Below are 25,249 nucleotides of genomic sequence, written 5' to 3'. Positions count from 1 at the left end.
TCTAACTGACAGTTTGCCACAGGCACAAGAGAAAAGCATCACACACAAGTTATTACTCTGGAAGTTCTATCAAAGGCAAAGAGAGTTCTGGATTTTAGCTAGAAAGGGCAAGTCCATTATTGTCCATCTCTTTCCATCACCTCAATTTTTATTTACTCTTTCTTATCAACATATGAACATGCCACTGCCATCTAGGCCCAGGAAATTCTGCTAATAACAGAATCAGTAACACAGTCAATCTGCTTAATCTTCAGAATAGGTCTGATCAGAAGCAGCTGTAAAATTTTCTCAAATATATAATTCCTATGGATAAAAGCCAGGGCGTTTATTATTTAGAAGGCATATTCAATGTGAACGTTATACACTGGGCATATTTTGTTACATGATTTTTTGCTCTTTTCACCTTTAGTAATTGCTTTCCTAGTTCCTCGGGTCCTCTGACAATCTAATCACAAAGCGATCGAGGACTTAGCTATCAGTCCTAGCCACTATCTCCAAGCCAGCCAGATAACTTGAAGTCTATCCAAAGCAAAGCAGGTGGACATTGCCTTCAGAGACCCGTTATTTTTCACATTCATTCAGGACTTAATCTAACAGCATCCATGGCTGCAAGAGTTCAGACACCCAGTTCTCATTACCTGCTGCTCTTCTCCATCATACCATGCAAGTCTGAAACACCCTGGTAAGGCTGTATACCACGAAGTTTCTTCCTCCTGTCCCAATCCATCAAACTCTCATTGCAGCACTTTTTCATTGTGCTATAAATCATTACATCAAGTAGTAGAGGAGTCTGGCTTTCAAATTTGGTTCTAGATTCTCCAGAAGAAGCAAGAAACAAACCCTTAGTGTTTTTATCTGAGAGAAAAAAAAAAAAAAAAAGCTTATGGTAATATGCATACACGATGAATTGGTGCACTTGTCTGAAATAAGGAATTGTGATTCAGAGAAGGATAAAAGGCTTCTTAGAACTAAGTGTACTCCAGCTGTCAAGTGGTTTGAGGTTAATGTTCATTTCTTGCTCTCTTCACATAAAAAACAGTGAAAGGTCAATAAAATATCAGAAAAATATGCTCCCAATAAAAGCATAATTAAAAATACATTAAGTATTTGCAGAACAACCCATCATTGGTGAAACTTAAAACCCTCTATTTTAAAAACTTAAAACCACTCAAAACCCTTAAAACCACTTTCCTTTATCAGGACATGCCTATGCTTCAAACACAGAAACAAATAGCCAAAGAGATGGACAGAGCTCTGCTTCTGCACCTTGTGAAGTCACTTTGTGGCTTTGAGATTTGTGGATTGTCTCTAAAGAGTATTGTGACATTGATCTATGTCACAAACTGGCCAGTTTTACCTGAAAACCAAATTACTGCACCAAAATTGTTCCAGTTAAATCAGGTTTTGGCACATACTGTTCCATTTTTACCTTTAGAGCAGTGGCTGCTGTGAGTTGCTTCCAGGGAGGTGGCTAATGGGCAAGCCAAGGAGAAAGCTGCTGCTGGGGTTTTGAACAGTGCAATTCATCCCTGCCCCTGTGCCTTCCTGCTTCCCTACCTGTTCGGCTTTAAAGCAAAGTTCTCTGCAGAAATCTCAAGGCTCCCATGTTGTACATGCCCAGATCATCCCTTTGACAACCTGCTTGTACCTACAAACAAACCCTTATGCACACTTACCGCCCTGCTGAGTGGAGGGACACCAAAGGCAAACCAAGAAATTACTGTAAAATAAGCTAGGGTGGTGCTCTGGGTTGAATCACTAGACCAGCCTGCAGGAAATCAGGGAGGTTTCCCATAGCCTCTGTTTGTGTTTCAGCAAAAGTTCTTTGAAATCAAGTTCCCTCCACAAGGTACTTTGGTTTTGACACATAAGCATTTTCCACCAAAAACACTGTTTCAGCAAAAAAATAAAAAAATCCCAACTAGTTCTACTTCTGATTACTCCAAGGCCTTATTCTGTGTGAAGCCCAAGGGTGTGTTCAGTTAAGAGGATTTTCACTGTTTGATTTGTAGCTTAGAGCCTCCCTATCTCCTATTCCTAAGTCACAAAAGGCACAATAGAGGAACTGTTCTCCATCCTAACTGGCAGAGCTATTCCCTGGGGCAGCTAATTAAAAAAAAAAAAAAAAAAATCACCTTTATTCTCTCAGATTCTAATGAATGTCTATCTGTTTCATTCTCATAGGATTTTCTTCTAAAAATTCAGGCAAATGATGAAAGGAAAAATGGCAGGGTAAAAAAAAAAAAAAAAAAAAAAAAGTAAAATTCAGTATCCTTTTTCCTATTTGAAAATACATACCTACATTTTAGATATATTCAGTGCTGGAGACAAATGCCTCAAAGAAAGTTGGAAATCTTCTGTTAGAATTTTGAGTTTCCAGGCAACATTTCTGGGGTCTGTTCCCATAAATCTTCCTATGCATTATCAGCCCCATTAAAAAAAAGTGGAACTGTGGGCATTCTGATAAATGCAAAGTACAGCAGGGCGTGTTGATGATGCAATTGTAGCTTTTGGGAGCATGACAAAATTGGATACAATTCCAGGAAAGCAGGATGGAAAACAGGATTTAAAATAGTTAAATCCATGATTTAGACCCATATAAATTTAAAATGTTTTGGCTCCGCTATGATCTTATATATGAACTTCATATTCATTTAATCTTACTACAAATACATAATACATTACCAAATAATTTCTCACAGTACTTTGGAAAACTTGTTTCTGTGTTGTGCTCAATCTTATGACCTAAAATGCTAAGATTTCTAAAATAAAATGGAAACACTGCTTGAAGAGAAAATGAGGAGGACCGTGCTATTACTTATTTTTAGATGAATTCCTTTGTTTAAAATGAACAGAATTCTTTGCTAGCCCAGAACGCATCAGTTTTGTGATGCCATCCGTCTTTCAAATAATCTTGTAAACTCATCAATATTTTGCTTGTGATCATCAAACAATCTTTGGCTAGCTTGAAGTGCATCGATTTTACCAGTGCATTGCTAGATGGTGTTCCTTATTTTGTGCTCTAAAAATGGCAGCTTATAACTCAAAGTGAATGCCTGTGATTAAATCTAAAGACCTACACTGTTTAAAATAAAAAATAAAAAAGTGGGGAAAGTCTAGGAAACCAACAGAATTACTGAGTTTTATCATCTTATATCAGCTGAAAATCTTTCCTTTAATGTTTGTTAGAGGGAAAGAAAAGTGCAGCAAAGAGCTGGAAGAGACCATCTGTCTCCTTTTAGTTTGTTGTTTTGTTTAGAGTTGGGCCTGAACCAAAAACCGAATTCAGATATGACCAGGGTTTGGAAGCGGTCACATCGTGCTCCCCGTGGATATTCACAAATGCTGATAGCTGCTCACTGCAGACAATAATGATATCCCTTGTAATGCTTTTTGTCAAATGCTTTGCAGTCATTAACACGTTCCCCATTAACTATCAATTACCTTGCAGTATAATTATTTTGCAGATTTTACAAATGGGTAGGCTGAGAGGCTGAGTCAACTGCAGCGATGACAACAGGATATGGCACAGTGGAGAGCAAAGCACAAAATGTCGTGATGTAGTCAAAGTCCCAGAAATGTTGCCTACCTGCTTTCTCAAAATTAATTCATGGGTTATCTAGAAGAGGAAGATCTTGTAATTATTTCTATAACAAAAGTTAATCACCCCAATTGACACCATCCTGTGCAGACTACAACATCCAAATCCATTAAAAGGCAATCACAAATTTCCCATCACATATGCACAACATTCTGCCACCCAGAAAACCTTTTATCATCTATACCTGCAGCTATCTCACATCAAGTGCTTTTTAGACCTTCAAACTTGTAATATAAATATAGCAAAAGAGGCAGATAAAAACCCTGCCAAATACTGAAGTCTGTAGCATAGAAAATATGCCAAGCTAAGTAAACCTTAAAGTACTTTCTTTTGAAATGCAGGAGGCTTGTAAGCATTGACAATATTAAAAGTCAATGAAGCAGTGAGAATAATTCACGAAGATGCATCTTCAAAGTTTAGGAAATGCTGATAGAGTTAATATATATTAAAATATTTCTAAATACACAGTAATTGTTGTTTGAAAGTATAATCTCAGATTTATTGAACCATTTAATTTTTTCGACAGCGTTCAAACTCTGAGATGTTGATTGATTCCAATCAGTAGGTCTGTAACTAAAGAACTGTTTTATCACATTGCTATAAATGAAGCAAATAAACCAAGTTTTCCTTAACATGCACACATTCCATTTGTATACATTATTTACAGTAATCATCTATGTGGAAAGTGAAGCCATATCAGTTTCTACAAAACAAACTGCAAGACAGCAGTGACAGCAAAATGACGAGTCTTCCCTCGTAATTTTAATTCATATGGGAAATCTAACTTACAGCAATGGCACCATGTAAATAAAAAAAGCCATGTAAAGCCTTGAGAACGCCTCCAGCTGCAGAAGTAAAACTGTCACTGACTGAGAAAGACCCACAGTGACTTAGTAATATGAAGTCTGAGTATGCGACCTGCTGCAATGCATCAGATTTCAGGGATTTGGGCCAAGTTTTCTAGAGGGGTCAGTCCAGCGAGAGCTACAAGCTGTATGTTTACAGGACAATAACAGCAGCAATTGCACTAAGCTGAGCTGCCGTGAGTGAATGGAACAGGTGGAAGTTGGCTAGATGGAAAAAATATATATATATATACATATACATATATTTATATATATGTATTTATTATTATTATTTATTTATTTATTTATGCTTAGGATGTCTTATGCGTTTTGCTTCTGGAAAAACCTCCTCCTCCTCCTATTCTGAAGCAATGGAAGCAGCTCCTGCTTTAAGTCGGTTGTAGTATGGAACTGCTACAGGCTTCTCTGCTTTTACTGCTGCTAGTTGTTTGGACCGTTTTCCCCATTTGTTATTAACAGTGGAGGAACTGCAAGGACACTAGTTTCTGAGCAGCTGACAGAAGCCCAGCTGCTGGCTACTGCTGTCTCTGACCTGTCTGGCTCATTTACTGAAGATTTGTATGCCATGGCAGCATCCTCATTCTAAGTTTTTGTTGCTGTTACTGTTCAAAAGTTTTGCCTGTAGTGAGATTAGAGCTTGTTTTTGCAGCAGAGATGGGAGTGAATGGTCATAGGTACTTGGTGGGAAAAGAGCTCCTGGAAAATCCAAGCAGATATCGCAGAAGTCATTTGCAAGGGAGCAATTCAATACCACATAACATTGTCTCACCTACTTTGCAACACTGACCTGTGATTGAACCTCAGCCAAGGGAACAAGTGTTTTATCAGGGTCTTTGCCAAGTAGTAGGAACTACAGAGCATGGCAGTGTCAGTGTAGATCTACCTTTATCCATTATGAAATTATTTGTTCACCAGACTTTCACTTGGCTGAGAATAGTGCAAGGATAAGGAGTGAATAAAAGTACAAAGACCTGTGAGCAAGCTTAACTTGCCCCTGTGCCATCCATGAAACTCCCAGCACTGCCAGGAGGACTGATATCTGCTGGCAGTTGCCATGCCCCAACTCCACGATGTTCCGCTGCTGCTGGTTATTGACTGTTTCACTCGCAAAGCACAGCAAGAGCATGAAAAATGCTAAAAAGTGAGTTCTGTTTCATTGTTCCTTAATTAAACCTTAGGAGTTTTAGCAAAGATAATAAGGACACGAGGTCATTTATCACAAGTACATCTGCAGTAGTCTCACATCATTATTCAGAGTACAAATAAATTTAGCTTGTGCACGCTGTCCCGCCTATGTTCTACGGTAAAGGCAGGTCCTGTGTCACTGCTGGTTTGGTTTTGTTTTTCTTATTCAACACAAACAGCATACGTAGGCTGTAGCACTTCAGATAATGCAATTAGCTTAGCTATAATGTTACAGACTGTCAAAGCTTTTGCTCCAAAATTTGGAAATGTGAAAAGTTGGTTGCACATCCATTAGTTTGCTTTCTCATCCAGTCTTGTTTTGCCTCCCTCTCCACTTTTTTAGCTGATCTATTTTTCCTTTATTCTGCCATGGAAAGAGATCAAACAGGGGTAATCAAACAGGTCAAGAAAACTGCAGGTATTTTTATTGCACCTACAGCATTAATTCTGAATTGCAGCACCACACACTTGGATTGTATGTTAATGTTGCTCTGCTCTTATAATAAAGAGAGAGTAATAATTCAAGAAACACAATTAACATGTTTTCTTATTTGTTTGTTACATTCCTGACCTTCAATGACTCTAACTACGCAACATCAAAGCTAAAAAGCATAATGCATAGATAAAGTCTGGCAGCACAAAGAAGAGGTGTGATGCTGTAACCTGCCAGAGCACCTAGAACTTATTTTTCTGTGCTTTCAGAAACATTTGCATGAGCAACCTGTGACATCCTCCAAATGATGTAGACAGCAGAGCAGCAGTGCTGCCCTTTCCCACTGTGACAGTCCCTTGAAAAAGAAGCAGCATGGTTTCAGACATATATTCACTAACCTCTTAACACCACTGTGAAAGGAAAGTAGGATAGATTCGAGGACCATTTTGCTTCTCTGGGAAATGCGCAGTGAGGACTGGCACAGCTGGATAACAGTGCTAGCATTAGAAGAGTGATGGATTTTAAGTGACAGGAAGAAACAGGACAGAGGAGGGCAGGGGACAAGTTTGGTGTTCATAAAAGCAGAGGAATATGTGGGTCAGAATATGGGCAAGGAGTATTTCATGGGCTTAAATAACACAGCCTGCGTTATAGGGAAGTCTGGAAAGAGCATGGCCCAAAAGCAACCCTGCTGTAACTGGGCACATGCATCCACTGACGTGTTTCTGATGTCGTATTTTCATGTGCTGGCAGTAACCAAAGGCAGCAGGGGCTACTAGGGCAAAATTTCAGCCTATTAAAGGAATGGGGACATTTTCAGATCCGTGCAGGAATACAGACTGCCTTGATAAAACAGGTGGTTTTAGTTGAAATTACATGGGCAAAAGTAGACAAACTGAAATTTGGGCTGAAGCACAAAAGCCAACAGCAACTTCATATGATGTGTCTGAGAGCTGTAATGCCCTGAAGCAGTAACAAAAACATTTTTACATCTCATCCTGCGAGTCTTACAGTTTCGTTCTTTTTCTTCTGGAAACATCCTAAAAATCTCAACCTTGATGTTCAAGTTCAAGCTCACAATTATTTTGAGCAGAACTATTTCCCTGGTGAGTTGCCCTCTTCTCTTCTGAGGTGAATTTCTTCTACTTGACTCCCACAAAATGATTTTAGAGATTGCATTCTTTTTCCTTCTGGAAAGTGTCAGTTTCTAAACAAGATGAAATAATCTCCTGTGCTTCAGTATTAGCTAATTTTAATTATCAAAACCTTTCTCCCAGGAAAAAACTCCTGCTGTTTGCTGAGAAACCTGTGATTTTTAATAGGATTTGGGAACTTCTTGGCTTGAGGAGATCAGGGAACACTGGAGACAGAATCTTCAGTGTAAGCTGGGCTTGAAATTCAACGACTTTTTTTTTTTAAAGAATACTTTTTTCGTTTTTACTTGTCTCCCCCTTTAAACCTGCAGCACTTGGCTTTACAAAGGCTACAGCGTTAGCAGCTCGAAACGTATTATGCAGTAAAATTTAATCATATATATTTAAATGAATTGTAAAGCCCAACTCATACTACGCATTTACACTACACTTATTAAAATCACAAATCAATCTTTTGTTAGGTATCATTTTGGTGATATACAGTTCCCATTGCTATAATTTATATGGGATTTATACGGGATATTTTCCTCAGAAGAGCCTAGCAAAACGATATTGTTAAAGTACCGATTCCTATTATAATTTCTCACATTTAGGTTCCTATTTTTTTGCATCACTGACAAATAATTTGATGTTTTAGCAAGGTAATGCGATAATTACAGTGTTGCTCCATAACTCAAAATCTAGAGACAGCACTATCTACATTTAAAGCATAATGCTACTTCTCCAGTCATTACAAAGCAGCATATAATCACAACAACAAAATTGTTTACTGCAGGTAAGGAAATCAAATACACGCTTAATGATATAAGCTTGACAAAGTAATAAAGTCATGGAGAGAGTCAACATTATCTTCAATTAGGTGTCTAACCCTGGTTGAAGAGTTCTTAACATTACAGCTCGAAGAGCTGGATTTTTATCTGCTCTAATTTTCAGCTTCATTTCATCTATGCACTAAGAGAAAGGTTCTCGTTTGCTGTGCAAAGAATTAGAGGATAACGTACATAACAAAGAAATTAAATAAAGGAAGAGGCAGCAGGTGCAGCGTCAGGGCAAACTGGAGAAACCACAGCTGGTCAAATTTGTAAATAATAATTTCCTGGGGTAAAAATAACACAAAATCCACAAGAGATAGTGCTAGAATTAAAAGATCTTTTCTTGCACATCTAACAAAGAGCAAGACCATTCCAGTTGCCATGCTCCAACAGTTGTAAATATTTGTGCCTGCTCGATTTTATGAGATTGGCGAGGGCCCAAAGCTAACCATGGTATTTGCCACAGCCCAGCACTAGTCACACTGCAAGCACACAGCCCCCCGGCCATACTGGGAAAACACGACCCCCGATTCACTCTTTAAGACAATTATCATGCCAGGGTGCTTTGGCAGGTAGGGGTGGCTGCTGTCAAGGCAAAGGAAGGGACAGGCACCATTTGCCCTTTGCCTCTCTTCCTCACTTAGGATCAGTGACATTGCTAAAGGAAAGAGTGCTGGGATGGGGCACGCTGAAAGTCAGTCACAGCACAGCTGCAGCTGTTCCTTTTGCAGCCCCTCACTTCATTCAGACGTGATTTCCCCATGGCAGTGGCTCTGCAGATCCCCATTCATGTTGTTTCAGGGGTCTACAGCTCTTTCAGTGGGAACTGGAAGTGGCAAGAAGTAAACAGCGTGGGCTATTGGCATGGGACTCACAGGGACATTCTGAAGGCCAGGCCCTTTGCCAGGAAGCATAAGGAGCTGCTTTCACAGCATGGCTGAGGCCAGGCTATCCGCCAGCAGGAAATAGTTTACTGCATGGACAAAACAAATTTCAAAGCCTTTAATTGGATCATCAGCCAAATTCACCTCTTCTAATAGCAGAAAGTCCAACAGACCAAAGATTTCTGCAGGAGTTTTACATTTTGGAGCACGGCACATTCCCTGGTTTTCCTTCATTAAGGACAAACATCGATCCGGCCTTTCAGGTATTCCCATACCAGTATTTTCAGCATTTCAGCTACATAAATTGTCTTACAAATGAATACAGACTGTGTTTTCTAATAGGAAGAAAAGCTCTGACTTCTATTCTCTGATGTGGAAAGCCTGCTGATACAAATGATAAGCGTGATTTTATCGCTGCCCCTTTCACCACCATCATGACCACGAGGCACATTTTGAGTTCTAAACGACTTAGCACTCTTTGCACTCAGCTATGTTTTAAAGAAAGGCACATAAAACACTTGTGTTGCAGATCTGAAGTGCTTTTGCTGTGCTCACCTCCCTTTCCGGTGAAGAGATGAATTACCGGTTAAAAGATTCCAGATTTGTAATGAAACAGAGATAACATCATGAAAACACAGGAGCCCCAAAGCAGCCTGTGCTCGCAAGCCTCCATTCCGCAAACCTCAACGCCCAACAGGCAGATCTGCTTTTAAGGTTAGGGATGTTGCACCCTAGCTTCACCCTCAGTGTTCCTTCAGCCCTTGGACTGATTTCTAATTAAAGTGCTCTTCAATTCTTCATGACGAACCTGTCTGCATAACCGATTTTCTTTCTTCGCCCTTTTGTTGGCTTAGCCTTCGCATCTCACTGCTCAAACAGCCCACAAACAGACACAGCAGCCAGCGTGTTTCTGTAAGCGCTGCAATTGGTTCTCATTATTTTTCAGTGACCTTCACTTATTAAATTTTAAAACTTGTGAATAAGTGTAGGTTCGGGGCAAATTCACAGAGGCTAACTCTCAGCTTTACTTCCTGGTGTTTAGATGGGATTTTCAGGTGTCTTCTTGTTTCTAACCACAGGTGTTATACAGGCAAGACAAACTGCAAAGCAGAGGTCACTGGTGTTTAGCTAGTCTGGGTGACAATTACCAATGAGTTAGGAAAAACATAACTGCTGTGCTGTAACATATCATTACAAAGTTTGAGACAAAGGCAAGAGGAGAGCTTTTGCTGTCTGTACAAAGCTGAGCCATTTATTTGTCGTGGATGCAGAGAAGCAGCTTTGAGAGATGATATGAAACAGGAAATGGCAGAATATACCTTTAACAAAGAAAACCACTGTTAGATCCTTGAACTTCACCCAACTGCAGTATAATTAAGGCTGCAGGAAAGGCTTCTGTGATCATCTTTTTCCTCTGTTTGTTTGTAAACGGAACTAATTTGTCATTGTGTGGCTGTACTGAGCTGCTCTTACCATGGGGTAATTCTCGGTACTCTTTAGAAGGTACCCAGAAGAATGTGGTCTTATGCTAAACAAATGCTGCTGTGTGTCATTTCGGGCCCTTTTAATTTATGCTGCACTGCATTTGTGAAGTAGAGTTTGCCAATATCCTGCTTTCTTTTACCAAATCTGAAGATAGAGCTGAAAGGCTTACTTTATAATTGATAACTGACTTAGAGCATAAATTCTGAGTGCCGGTTATCTTTCCTACTGAGTATAATGTCACTCAATTCATTTAGCAACAAGATAATTTTATAGTTGTCTGCCTTAAGCTGTATTACCTCATTTTCTTAGATAATTCATGTCCTCTTGTTTTGGCTGTACTCATTATTCCTCAACTTCAGACTTTTACACTACCAGGTGAAAATCTCTTAAGCAATTTACAGGAACAACAAAAGACAGTTGTACTTTCCTTAGATTTAAAAGAAGCTTCCAAGATACTGGGGGGGTGGGAGGGAATGACAACTTATTTTCTGCCTGCAGGGCAGATCTGTGCCATCTCTCCTCTCCATCTCTGATTCTACACCTTAAACAGGAAATCCTGGTGTGAGATTTCTTCAAATGATGTTTAAAAATCTGACTCTGTAGTATATCATCTCATCTACTCCAGTATTAATATCCTAAAGGAACTTCAATAATTCAATAAAACATTCATTCCAGAAATGCTTTTGGCTATTGTGTGTCAAGCAGTGCTGCCTCAAACTTTTCTGTGTTTGAAACTTCAACTTACATTAAAAGATTTAATGGTAGGATCACTGACAATTATATCCATTTCATATTTTTTCTGTCTTTTATCACGCTTTGTGTTTCTCTGTTATTGCTCTTTAAGATGCTGAAAATCCAAGTATCCTGCAGTTTTCCGCCAAGACTACTTTATTGTGAGCTCCTTTTTGCACCTTTTATGGGTAATGTGTTACATACAGCCATAGATCAATAACAAAAATTGAGCTTCATAATATGACATTCCTTATCTGTCTTGGTAGTCTTCATGCTTTTCCCAGTGCCATTAAAGTTGCATCTGAGCATCTCACAATATTGCTGCCAGAGCTTTCCTGCTTCAGGGTTGCCAAGCTGGACAGAAATGGTGGGAAGATTTCCTTAAGGGCAGAGAAGGGAGTTGAACCTAAATTTCTTAGGTCATATGGGAGCAACCCAGTCACTAAAGGGTAAGGAAACTCTTTTAAAAATTTAAATAAATAAAAAGGCACACATCAATAAATCATTCAGAAAGATCCCATAAGACCATTTGTGTGCTTTCACATTTAACTTCTATAGGATACACTATTTAAACAAATGATTTCAACACCGTTAGTTTCTGTTTTGAAAGTTGATCTCCCCAATTGCACATATCCATCCTCGACGTTTACGCACTGCTTTCTCTTCCCAAAAGGCAAGCAGATCCATCTCCCTTCCTTCTCCTCCTCCCTGCAGGAGCAGCCAATTCTCACACACCCTGTGCTAAATTCCCCCCCCATCCTGGGCAGGAGCCGCTGCCCAAACAAGCTGGGTGAGGACTTAAGTGGACCCCAGACGCATCACACCAATAGCTTCTTAAAAATGTACCCTCAGTGTTATTCGATGCTTTCATCATGTGTACACTTCATTGCCATTTTATATATACAAAATCCTATGCTTTTTTTTTGCCACTGGAAAATTATATTCTTGGCTTAATAATATACTTTTAACTGCAAGAGTAGCCAGGAAATTGATAAATATATTGCTTGGTTTCCACTTCTGTTTGTAATCCTAAAGCTAACCTTTTCTTTGATTGTTGGGAACGTTGCTATATGGGGTATAATAAGCTTGACCTCTTTATTATTACTATTTGCCTCCTGGATTGTAAGATAAGGCCAAAAGAGATAAGCCCTAGAACAACAACTGGATTTTCGCTAGCCTAGATTGTATTGACTTATTTTTGCTCCTTCTTTTATCCATCACTGTCACATTTCTCTGTTCTTGCCCATTGTGGCCACCCACTTCGGCAAGGCAGACTGAGAGCCATCGTGGTATCACATTGTTAGGGAAGGTTTGAACTTAATGTATCTCTGTCACCGCGCAGTGACTTTGTGCAAGCATCCTTTTGACACGCTATCCCAGGGTAACAAAGCAAACAACAAAAATAGCACTGATGGCCGTTTTGCCACGTTTTTAACTTGCAGGAACCAACTTCTGCTGTGTTCTGGACTGATTGCTGAAGAAATACAGAATTCTCCCAGAAATTCAGAGCTCTGTTATATAACTGAATCTCCCAAATTGAGCATTTATACTGAATTCATCATCATGGAGTCTGAGCATCTGTTGTATTTAAAATGAGAAAACAATTCAAATGTAGCATTTAGTCAGAAATCCTGCACGAATCCAGGAATGATGACAGGCTCGTCTAAGCCTTTTTTCCCCCACATTACCTCTATTGTCTCTTAAGATGCAGCTTTTGTTGATGACAGATTGGGTCAGTGCCAAATTACAGCTTGCAGTGAAATTTTACACCATCCAAGACATAATCAACATTAAACATTTGAGTTTAAGACTTAATTTTGATCCTCACACAAAGTGAATCACAGAACACTGCCATTTATTTATGTTTACTGAGCTCTTGCTCATCTGCTAACAATGAATGACAAGAGTGGTGGACTGGCAGGGCAGCCAAAAATACCCTGTGGTAAGAGTAATCAGCAGTGGAAGGCTTCAGCAACAACTGCCCTGTCAAAAATTCCCCCGATGTCACACAGCAACCAGCATCAGACACTTCTAGGTACCTCTGGGGCTCAGCTTGGGTTTTTGCTTCATTGTGTTTCCTGCTTTCTGGGAAAGGGTGCAAATGATTGTGACACTTGGAACGGTTCTGGCAGCATTTGGATGGCAGCAATCTGTCACCTTTTGCACTTATTTTTTTAGCCTATCATTTACTTAACTTTTTGGGGTTAGCACGTAGGTGAAAAGTCCTAATAAATTCTGAGGCATGAACAGCTCATCTGGCCTCTTAAGCTGGTGAATTTGTACTTTTTACTGTAGTCCTATGGAAAAAGCATGTTTTAAATATCGGCTAAAATAGCTTATTTTCCTGTTCGCAAATCCATTAGAGCGAGGCTTACAAAAGAAATAAGAGCATACTAAAAGATTTTAAAAAAGAAATACTTTTAGATCCTCTACACTTCGTTCAGGTCAATGTTGATTTTTTATTTTATTTTCTGGCTGCAATTTGTTTATAAACAATCTACTGAACAGTAGGGCAGAAGGAATAAGTATATTTTTCTCTATTAGTAACCACATAGTTGTAACATACCAAGTCGGCAGCCAAAACGGCTGGCCTGCTTCAGATCCGACTTGCAACGTTCTCCTTTGGAAATAGGATAAAACACCCAGCTTGAGCACCTTTGAACAGATGCCCCCAAAACCTCACGACTCTTACTTACCTTTCAATTGTATGTCTGCGACTAGAGATAATTACTTTAAACCTAACGGAGCAGATGTTACTTTAAAAAAAAAAAAGTCATATGCTGAAAAGAACACAGCGTTAGCTCCTTCCAGTGGAGCCCTGGCTAAATCTCACCAGGTACCATTTGCTGAACAGAGGTACTACACGCTCATCCTTGTTACCAACTGGTCTAATGAAATGTTAGACACCATTTGCTGTTTAAGTGCTAATTCCTAGGATATAATTATTTCTAGGAAAGCAGATTTCACAGCCAGGTACAGTTAATTCGAAACTGCATTTCCACTTTACTGCAGAATGCATTGTTGCATCTCTCTGCACATGCTTCTATGCAGTTATCTACTCATAAACAAGAGAAAACTGAGTTCCTGTCTTGTGTGCTTAGCCTTAGTCTTTTAAAGAAAAGAGAATTGTATTTTTTTTTATTTATCTAGGATAAAATTGCTGGCATATTGCTATAAACGCAGATGACAAGTCTTTCTATTAAACCACTATTTTCTAGGCATTTCTTCTAAATCATGAAATAACTGTCAAAAGCAGTACAGAAAAACAACAACAACATTTCTCAGCAACAGCCTAAAGAACTTGAGTTTTGATAGAAAAGAGAGAAAAAATTATTTAAAACAAATGGTTCAGGCACTTTTCCAAAGTTGCTTTAAACTAAAATCTTCTAAACTGATTTTAATGTTAAAACCACAATATTCTAAAAAAAAATGCTAGAGTGAACTGCTAGAAGTCTACATGGTCACGTTAAATGTATGTTGCCAATTTACAACCACGTAACATCACCTCACTGCTGTGGGCTCAGACACATGAAATAGGACAGGTACAGTTATGGGTTAACTAATAAGTATGGGGCAATACTGGCTTGGCAGGTACCAACATTTCTTGGTAGAGTATCTTGTGCATGAAAACAGATGTCTGTTCTTTTTTTCCCCAAGAAGAATTACTACAAATCTTAATTTTTATCTTCTTAAACTGTTTTAACAACATTCTTCTGAGCCTGCTACCAGCCCAGCTCTCCAGCTGTTAGTTTGAACAGGCAGACTGAAAGCAAAAAGGGACTGAGAACTGGCCCAGAGTCCAAGTTCTTGCTCCACTTCAGTTGCAATGACTTGTGCCTTGAGCAGGCCAAAAGCAACCACCAAAATGCAGTAATTAAACATGGACACGTTTAATCTATTCTCCTCACATGGGAGGGAGTGTGTGTGAACAAACAAGGTTTGAGCATTACAGCAATTCAGGAAGATACAACATTAACATCCATCTCCAAAGCCTAACCATGAACAAACTGCAGTGAACTTCTTTCTTTCTTGAATAGTCCACGAGATACTTAGCCCTGTTGTTCTGCTGTAAAGTTCTCCAACGCCTGCCAAACATGGGAGCATTCGCCCTGTAACACTACATTTGTGGAGCACTGCCAGCCACCGGTCCAGCGAAACAAGACAAATCAGGACTATAGGTTCTGAGGAGCCTGGTTTGTGTTCTCACAGATGGTGCTATGCCTTTCCACAAAGCACGAGGTGCATCTAATTTAATTAAGACAAATCTAAAGACATTTTTGTTGGCCACGCAAATTACACATCCTAGAATCGGGACACTGAAAAGAATTGGTTTGCTCCTGGCAGGGGCTTGGACTATGTCCCGTTAAGATTTTCAGTGGTCCCTTTCAATGAAGCCTCTCCTATAATTTCATGATTCTCTCACAAAGTGAGGACCTCAGATCTCACACCTGGTTGGACTGACAAAAATAATGCCTTAAATAACTCTAAGGTGATATGCTGATACTGCTCTTTCCAAGTTGTTTGACAAAAGCTGTAATGGCAAATATATTTTAACATAGGACTATCTAACACTATTAATGAGTTTTAAACTCATTTTTTACCTAAAATTATTTTAGGTAGTGGACATCTGCCACGCTAAAATTACATAACTTTTCCTCTTTTTATTTAACTTTACATAATCAAAAATGTATAATTATTTTCCTTAATGAGATCTTGGCCACTGAATCAAAACAAACACTGAACTCGTCTTCCTGAGCAATTTCATTTGCTTTTGCTCCCCGCTGTGCTAGAAATGTGCTTTGTGCTCACCCTCAATCAGTTGTCTCAACAGTTTTTCAGGTAGCACAGCATAATACAAATATTACAGTTACAGATTAGCCATTCCCTGCTGCCATTCACTTCCCGGTTTAGAACCCTTGTCATTTACCAATCAAAATGTTTATGCACTCAATTATAACATTTCCAGGAGAGAATAAAGGCTATTTCTATTATTCCTAACAGGACTTTCAAAAAAAAAAAAAAAAAAAAAAAAAGAAAAGTGATACTGTATCCTAAATTTGTATTTCTCCAGAAAATGCAGAGCATCTTGCAATGATGTGACGTTTATAAAAGTGTTACACATGCATCCTAGAACAGAGCTCTGTAATTACAAAAGTTTTTTGGTCAAGTTGGAAAAATTGCCAAAAGATTGCTGAAAACAACCCCTGGAATCTTTAGTACCCATGATCATCACCAGAGCAATCTGCCTCCTTCTGCTTAGCCACGGAGCCTTGGCCAAATGCCACATCGAAGAAATCCTGCTGCTAGCTCAGCCCCAAGATGCACATTTCACCTGGGTGAAGGATCAAAAAACCCAAATGCATTGCAGAGGAAAAGGAGTACCATGCAAACAACACAAGTACTACGAGCCCAGGGCTGACCTTCAGCAAAGCACAGGCAAAGAAGAGGTTATTACCCTTCCAAACACACATACATGTGTGTTGAGAAAGGGAGGTAGATTTTTCCCCACAGCAGCCAGAGGAGAAGCCACAGAATCAGGCTCTGTTACTTTGCCCCAGAGATGCTGCCCACGGGGCTGAGGAGTGCACGCTCAGTAATTAACCCTACCGTACTGCAGCCAGCTCCTGCTGACATTCCCAGCGCCGCCAATATCAGCTGTCTAAAAAAGTGCTGCGTCTGCTCCTGGTCCAGTGCACATTTTTGGGTGATGGAACAAGGGCACACTCTGGATTTTCATCGGCTAAAATGAGAGTAATTAATCTTAATTCTCTACTCCCTGAAAAATAGAACTTCTATTGCTTGAGGAAAACAAAGAGCTATAAGTTGTTCTGTGGCAAATTAATCTTAAAGGGGGAATCTTCCAAAGAAAATCAATAGCTTATAACAAGATTTTTTATTGTGTTTGAGCCTTGAAACTCAAGGCAGAACCAAAGGGGACTTTTAGTACCGCAAGTTTGCTCTTGTTGTGTTTTGTTTTTAATCCAATGTCATCATTTGGAAAAGGGAGATTTTCACATACAAGTAATTTTAGTTGTGTGGTTTCACCTTCATAGAAAAAAATAATAATATTTAATGCAGACTGCAAGATTACAGGTATTCAGGCAGTTTAGAAGAAATCATTCTGGAAAAAAAGAATTTAAAAGGGAATTATATTTTTAATCCTGCATATAGTATTCTCTATCTAAGATACTTTTATTCATTTGTACCTGTTTAAAGTAGTGTGTTCCTCCATGTGAGAAACTTTGAAAATTGTCTCCTTGCATGGGCAATCTTGTTTCATTCTTTCTTTTTTTTTAATTAAAAAAACTAATGAACTTAACCACGGTGCCATGGAAACAGCTTTAAAATTGATTCAGGTGCAGGGAGGAAGGATACAACTCTAACATAAAGCATGCGACAGTTCTTGGAAGAAAAAAGTCTTCATTCAGCACTAGGTGCTTTGAGAAACAATAACGCTTAGTGAGGGGAGATCTCAAACTGTAGTGAAATCAGGTTTCTCAAATACACTCTCCAAAACTGTTCAGAACCAGTCTGAGCTGTGATAAGGAGAGGTGGAGTGGGGCAGAAGCATACAGACCAGCAGAAATGGAAAAAATAGTATGAAATCCACTTGCAGCACTGGTAAAGAATGACAAGGTTCTCTGACAACTATTTTCCTTGTAGAAGTGCAACATGCAGTGGAGAGATCACTGTAGGATCTGCAAAGGAAGCATCTATTCTAATTTCTAATTGTTTCAAGTGTGTTAACTCATTCCCACAACCACCTATTGACTGCCTGCAGCCTGCATGCCAGCTTTGCACAGGCTGCGTGGTGTGTTGCTGATGTTAAGAGAGGTCTCCGCCAGAGCCAGAGCACTGCTGCGCCCCCATACCGCTGACTGCAGCACCACGTGTCCTCCTAGAACTGCACCACGCATTAGAGTCCTTGCCGTGGGTCTGAGACACGTATCATCCCGTATGTGGCATATATACGCTAGGCATTGTATTTCCAGAAGTCCTACCAGTAAAAATGGACTTGACATTGACTCAGTGTTTCTTAGGGCAGAAAAAGAACGTGGTCCTTCCTTTTACCCATTTCTGCACTAAACATTTTGGTTTGTTAGATAAACCAAGCTTATCTAATCCATTGTTATTCTGGAACTTTGTGCAGAAGCAGTTCAAGTCTAAAGCAGACTTCATCCCTTATTTCCTCAGTAATTCACAAGAGAGTCTGCAATGTCTCTGTGCTGTACAATAAATGCTGTAATTCTTCACAAGACCTTTAGAAAACTTACTGCATTCGTCCTGCTTCCTAGCTGTCAGAATTTAGTAATGACTTTGTTGGCTACTTTGACATTTTTACTTTTTTGTTCCATTTTGGTTTGTTTGCCTTAAAAAATGCCTACTGTGTGATTTGTAAAAAGGTCAACCAACAGTTCCCAATCCAATGAGGACAGAAGTAACCAAAATTAACACATGCTAGCAGTAATCTTGACCCTTACCTTATTTTTTTTTTTGTCTGTGAGCCATTAGTTGTAAATAATAAAGCTATGTGCCAAAGATCTAATCTTATTAACACAAATATTCTCTTTTATTTCTGAATTTCCACTGCCCTTTTTGCATCAGTGCCCAAGTGCTAAAACTGCATTATTGAGGGATTGGGACAGGGGGCAAACAAGTCTTGAGGGATTTTTACATTAGGAAATCCTTACTATAAGATCTGATTCTGAGTAACTTGCATATAACATATGAAAAATACATTTTACAGTCAGGGCAGAGCATAGGAAGTAGAACTGTCCGAATACTCCCAGAGTTTGCAGGCATCATTTTTTCCTCAACTTGTCATAGACTGAGATAACAATGGTGTAGGTTACAAATAACTTGGGATGCTGTTATCATTCCGATCACTGCTAGCATACATGATGGTGAACATATCTGGATAGCAAGGCTTTGTCTTTGTAATTTGAACATATATTGCAGATTATATAGGGAGGTCATTCTTCTAGAGAAATCATTGCAGTTGTATTCTGCTTTACAGTAGTGATGCTCCAGATATCACATTCATCCAAAAGGCAAAATCACCAGTGCTGTCACTAGATGACATTTCAGTTGGTTTGGGTTTTGTGGTGTTGTGTTTTTTTTTGTTGGTGGTGTTTAGTTGGTTGTATGGAGGAAGAAGTTTCTTCCTCATTACAAACATGGAAAGTCCCATATGGTAATATTTCTTTGCTACAAGCATTAGTCTTTGGCCACCGACTACCAGATTTAAATCGAGTCTACAGATTACATTGGACCAACAATCTGCTTTACACCAGTAGATGAAAAACGCACCTGATTTTTAAATATGTGCATCAGGCTGCTGTGATTCTGAATGAACAGAACAATTCTTTTCTAATGGACATCCGAAAACTAGATAACGTATCTGCAGGCTAAGTAAAGCTAAATAGTCTTTCAATTTCTTAGAAGTACTTATCTGCCTCACATGAGTTCATTAAAGTTGGTCAGCTCAAAAAAAAAAAAAAAAAAAAGCTACTAATTGCAATGTATACTGTAACTGTTGCCAGTGGTCTCAGAAAAAAGTGAAAATTGCATTGTTCTGGGTAATGTATTTCTACTCAGAGAGAGAGATGAACTATACCTTCATAAACTAAAATACACGTTCTGATGAATTCCAGCAAATTATAAAGCTAACAAGCAGAAGGGAAGCTGTAGGAGCTAAGGAGAACCTGGTTAACAATAATACAGTAAGCACCTAACTGTAGGAGCTTTTGTAACCAAGTTTGTAGAATCTGGAGCCAATGAATATTAGTATTTTGAATTCTGCAAGTACTGCTTTAAACAGTTCCAACCCTGCATCCCATATGTTTCTACAAATATATCAACCCCTGACTCCCCTGTGTTTGGCTTGAGGCTGAAAAGTACGGATTACTTGATGCCTATGGCAAGTGCTGTTGCAATGGGGAAATGATGTCAACCCCTGCAGTGCAATTCATAACTTGATGTGGGTAAATTCACTTACTGGCAATTTAGAAGAAAACATGTTGGTGCTGTGCCAGTTAAAGCCAGATGGTAACTGAAATTATTAAAATCTTGCATGCTGCAAATCTCTGAAAAATTGCACTGTTACAAAATATCCTGAACGTAGATGGGATCCTAATACAAACCAAGTGGTGTACATAGAGTATTTGCAAACAGCGTATGGAATGATTTACTACTGTTTAATTGTAATATTTCCCTTCTCTGTTTTCTAGGTTCAACTAATCCACTACAACCATGAGCTGTACACAAACGTCACGGAAGCTGCAAAGAGTCCTAATGGGTTGGTGGTAGTTTCCATATTTATGAAAGTAAGTATTTAACGTTATCAACACCTACAGCAGGCAATGTACATTTCCCACAAACTGCAAATCTAGGACCTGGACTCCTCATTAAATTACTGCAGTGCCTGGGGGCTCTGATCTAGAACCCTGAGACAGCATCACCCTAGGAACTGAACACACAATCCCTGCTCAAAAGCACTTTCAAAGTAATGTAAGGAAAATGAAAAGGTATAAGGGATAACATTGAAAGAAAAAAAACTAATATCATAAACATCATTCATAACAGCTGAGCGGCTCTGACTGAAGTTACTGATTCCACAAGTTTGGTATTCTTTTACGAAACATGAATTATACAATTACAAGTAAGCATCTCCTAGTAGACTGGGGTCCTGCGATGGAGGAAAGGGACAAAGCCCAGCTACATTGGCAGGAAAGGCACGTTTCTCTGAAGGTTTTGACACTGTACATTTTTCTCTTCTGCAGGTATCTGAATCATCAAATCCATTTCTAAATCGTATGCTTAACAGAGACACTATAACAAGAATAACGTATAAAAGTAAGTCTTTTCATTTATGTTAGCTAACAGCTCTGTGCTTTTAGTATCAGATATCGTATTTAGTGATCCACTGAAGTAAGAGACTCTTCATTACGGGAAAAAATCACAAAGCTTGTATCACCAGTGACTCTGCGATAAACTTGGGAACTTGAAGAAATCCAAGGTCATCAGTTCATGGAGGGAATTTTGAACTTCAAAGCCTATTTTGTGTTTGAACAAGCAATAAAGTAATGAAATTATATTTAACAAATATATATGCACACTATACTCACAGAATACTCATGAGAAACTGCTTACTGTTAGCAGCAAAAGTAACATGCAGAGCAACATGGATTATTTCAAATCAAATTATGTCAAGATGCTGCATCATTACCTATTTTAACATGCAACTGTGGATTTAATATGCATTAACACTTTCATTTTGTTCAGAAAAATGTCATCTCTATTTAACTATTGCTGCACATAATGGATATAGAAAGAGGTCATCAACATAGCATATATATTTGTTGTATTCACATTTAGAAAGCCTTCAACTGATAATGCTCAATAATTCCATGTTAGTACATTAAATGTGGAAAACCGGAGCTTAAATGTCAGTGAAAATTAGGGTAATTTAGAAAAAGTCATGAAAAATACATAGATCTCAATGGAACAAATTAAACCTTTTCTCCTGAAAACCTTATTCCCTTTGTCAAATATTCGCTTGAATTCCAAGCAGCCATTAAGTTAATAAGCTAAATGATACAGTAAAAGTACACAGCAAAATAAGCAAATAAAAATATTATAAAACTCTGCCATGTCTACAAAGAGTAGGACAGAGTTGTTCATAACTAGAATTAGACTGGATGTCAGGACTGCAGGATTTAGTTCCCAGCTCTATCAGTCTATACACAGTTTACGTCTTCATATCTGAACCTCCAGAGAACTCAAAAAACTCCATTTAATTTCCACAAAAGTCCCTGAACTCAGTATGATGGAAGTGTTTGGATAGGTTTCTGCACACCTCCCTCAAGTATGCAGTCAGGTTTCTTTGCCTGGACTCTATCTTTTCCAATCCCTGCAAAACTAAGATTACAATCCTACAATGTAAAGAAAAAAATATGTATTAGAAACCTATGTAGAGTGAAAGCTCAGAATTTTACCCACTAATTCCTGAGCAAAAGAACAGCAGAAAGACTGAATCTTGCCTCATGATACAGAATTTGAGGAACAGAGCAAATCTAACTCCATTCTGAAGTAGGTAGTTCCATGCCCTCTACTATAAACGCATTTCTTCCCATTTAATTTTATCTAATTTTGCCTTCCATTTAACAAACCTTGGTACGTCTTTTTGAAAGTAAGAGGCTGCTATTACGATAAAGCTCTTTTCTCCACAATACCTACAGGAAGGAACGTGACAGAGGATTCTCCTGAGAACATTTTTTCCAGATTGTTGTAGCTGCGTGAAGTGTTTTCTTCTCTGCATAGAAGCAGCAGGAGATTAGCCCAGATTTTAGACTGCCAGTCTTGATTTCTTACCAAAAAAAAAAAAAACTAATACTGTTCTGTAAGAGCTTCTTGCCTGACAGCGCTGCTGCAGGGAGGGACAGGGAAAACCATGGGTAAGGCTGTAAGTGCTTTTTCAGGCTCTTACATAATTATGTATTCCTGGCTTTTTCCTGTGGAGCAGCCAGAAGATCTGTCAGAGGACCACTGAGAAAGCTATTTTCCCCATGTACACACACACAGACCTGACAGGTCTTACACACTGAGCAAGAGAAGGCTCCTGCCTCATCTTTCTCTTCACAGCAACCCCATCTCATTCATCTACGTGGTCACCACAGCTTTTCTTGTGCTCCTGGGCCACACGTGCTCCAAGAGCTAGCCTGCAGAACAAAGACTGGACAACTCATGGTGGCACAGAGCAGAGGAGAGGCCACAGGCATGGATATGACACCCCACAGGGCTGGAAGGAACCAGCAGCACCTTTCCTTTGCTGCATGAATGAGTGTGCAACCATCATCCCCACAAGCATGCAAGCACATCTCTTCCACTGCAAAATATTTTCTTTTTGTGCTGCATTTGTAAGCAGCCGCACCTTCACACTGGAACTGGTTGCATCCTAACAGCTTTCCTTGGTTGCTTTGTCTCTCTAAAAGAAAATGCAATTCCAATCACACAATTTTGGTTTGCTAAATTTCACATTGAGATGAATGCGTAACAGATTGCTAAATCAAAGTGTACTGGAACTGCTTTAATTCCTAACCACTTACCACTAACAGGTGTGTCTTAAAGGGAAATCTTTGGTGGATTCAACAGAGACCCCATTCTGCAGAGCACTGGGTTACTTACTGTAGTAACAAGTATTGACTGGGAGCTTTTTTGTGCAAATTGGGAACGTGAGAGTGTTATCAAAAGTAATTTTGCAGTTGTCTTGTGTGATGGATTATAGCATCATTGCTGAAAACTAATTTTACTTCTTCCATTGCAAGGATTTCTGTTCTGCTTTTAGCAGCTGGAGGTTTTTAGGTTGTGGTTTAGGGGTGCACTCCTGAAGGCAATACTCAGCAGACTCTGTAGGGGTGCGCAGAAAATGGTAAGCAGAGAATAGCTTTGGAGTCAGGACAGGTAATAACATAACTAAAGTTGCATGGTTTTTGCTGATTTTTTTTTTCCTTTTAAAATAACAGCAAAAAAAAAAAAAAAAAAAAAATGAGAATCTATGCTGCATGAAATTTCCATGGGCAATGTAGATTGAAAGGGGAATTTCTACTCTCAGATAATTAATGGTTACAGTGAGGTAAAGTGGACCCCAAGGAACTTTTAAGCAGGTTTCAAATGCTTATTTTATTCTGTGATCACACCACTTTGAACTAGTTGAAACGAGGATTCTTTCAAACAGACTTTGCTCAGAAGCTATATGAATCTCTCCAAAGAAAACCTGCTTTAATATTCTACTTCAAGTGTGATATTGGAGAGGATAAGTTACCTTTCTTTCAGAACAGCTATGCCCAGTGTTTGCTTACCACTGAAGAGTAGTTACAATTTACCTTCCCCAAACTCTTCATAGAAATTTGGGCTTATCCTTCTCCACCAAAATACTCACACGTAGCCAGCTAAGCAGAAGAGCTCTAAAATTTTGAATTTCCTCAAACTCAATCTTTAGCTACATTATAGATAACAAGTGAATAGTATTCCAATTTTAACAGATTATTCCAAAAAAGCTTAAGATCCAGATATCTGGGGATACGACTCCTAATTTCTCAAGGTTCACGTTTCAGTGGGTTGCCAGAAGGACTGAGCTCCCACAGCTCCTGTCACAAGCAGTAAAAGCTCAGCTGTCTCAAACCAGGCCCCAGGGGACCAACCTTGGGCATTCAAGGCAGTCACTGCTACTCTCAGCCTGGGTCTGTGCGACTTGTGCAGGCTGGCAAATGGAGAGACTCTGATGCAGAGTTCAATAACTGCGGATCTCTACATTCCTTACCCTTTTATTCTATTTAGTGTCCCTTTCTGAATTATCCTATGAACTTAGAAATCAAATAGGGAATATATTAACTGAATGACAGTAACCCCAGAAGTACTGGTGTTTTAAACAGAACACACGTTTTTGCTATGAAAGCAAACCCCACACACCTGTTACAAATCTAGGGATAAAAGAGAATTTCTATTATTTGCTGAGAAAGTTGTCAGAGGCCTTTATGTAAATGAAATTGAAATCTAATGAAATGTAGTTTGTATAAAGAAGAGTTCATGAGTTCAGGAATCACCCCAAGGCACAAGCAGATCAAGATAAACAGTGTGGGCTGTGGAGAGGAATGATGCTGAGAATCTAGTAAAGGTTGAGCAGGTTTAGTAAAGGAAGTTTATTACTGGCAAGCTATCACCCACTGTTTTCAACCATCTTGAACCACAAACTTGCAGGAAAAATAAAAAAAAAATAAAATAAAAAAAAAAGACAACACACTGAAGTGTTGCAGCCTAGTATTAATACAACTCCCCCAGTTCTGCTTCAGTTCCAGTACAGGAAATTTTTATTAAGATGTTGGGAAAAGAAAAGAGCAGAGCTCTTCATGTGAAAAGCGATAACCAAATGTTTGTTCTGTAATCTTCTCAGGCCATTCCCAGGGAGATTTCTGACTTCTGCTGGGAATATAACCCCCATACAGGGATGAATGAGTACCACTTTTACTTAGCCAAACTCATTTCATTCACAGACATTTTCCTGTTTCCTTAAGTGATACTTTCTTCTTCAGTTTCCCT

General features: G+C 39.0%; 1 protein-coding gene and 1 long non-coding RNA gene across 5 annotated transcripts in view; one reads left to right on the top strand and one right to left on the bottom strand.

The window, feature by feature from the left end:
• The window catches only part of LOC106015885 (uncharacterized), a 332,132-nt gene that overhangs the window by 265,186 nt on the left and 41,697 nt on the right, over positions 1 to 25,249 (bottom strand). The window lies entirely within an intron of this gene.
• Positions 1 to 25,249, top strand: part of CA10 (carbonic anhydrase 10) — a 200,606-nt gene that overhangs the window by 167,772 nt on the left and 7,585 nt on the right. For all 4 annotated transcript variants that reach the window (XM_038165425.2, XM_038165424.2, XM_038165423.2 and 1 more), the window contains 2 exons: positions 20,383 to 20,478; positions 20,935 to 21,007. In XM_038165425.2, the coding sequence (XP_038021353.1) occupies positions 20,383 to 20,478; positions 20,935 to 21,007 (169 nt within the window). The remainder of the gene's footprint in view (positions 1 to 20,382; positions 20,479 to 20,934; positions 21,008 to 25,249) is intronic.

The sequence above is a fragment of the Anas platyrhynchos genome, chromosome 19, assembly GCF_047663525.1.
Source record: "Anas platyrhynchos isolate ZD024472 breed Pekin duck chromosome 19, IASCAAS_PekinDuck_T2T, whole genome shotgun sequence".
In the NCBI taxonomy this organism is placed as follows: domain Eukaryota; kingdom Metazoa; phylum Chordata; class Aves; order Anseriformes; family Anatidae; genus Anas; species Anas platyrhynchos.
The sequence above is the reverse complement of the archived record's forward strand: the minus strand, read 5'-3'. Positions and strand labels throughout refer to the sequence as shown.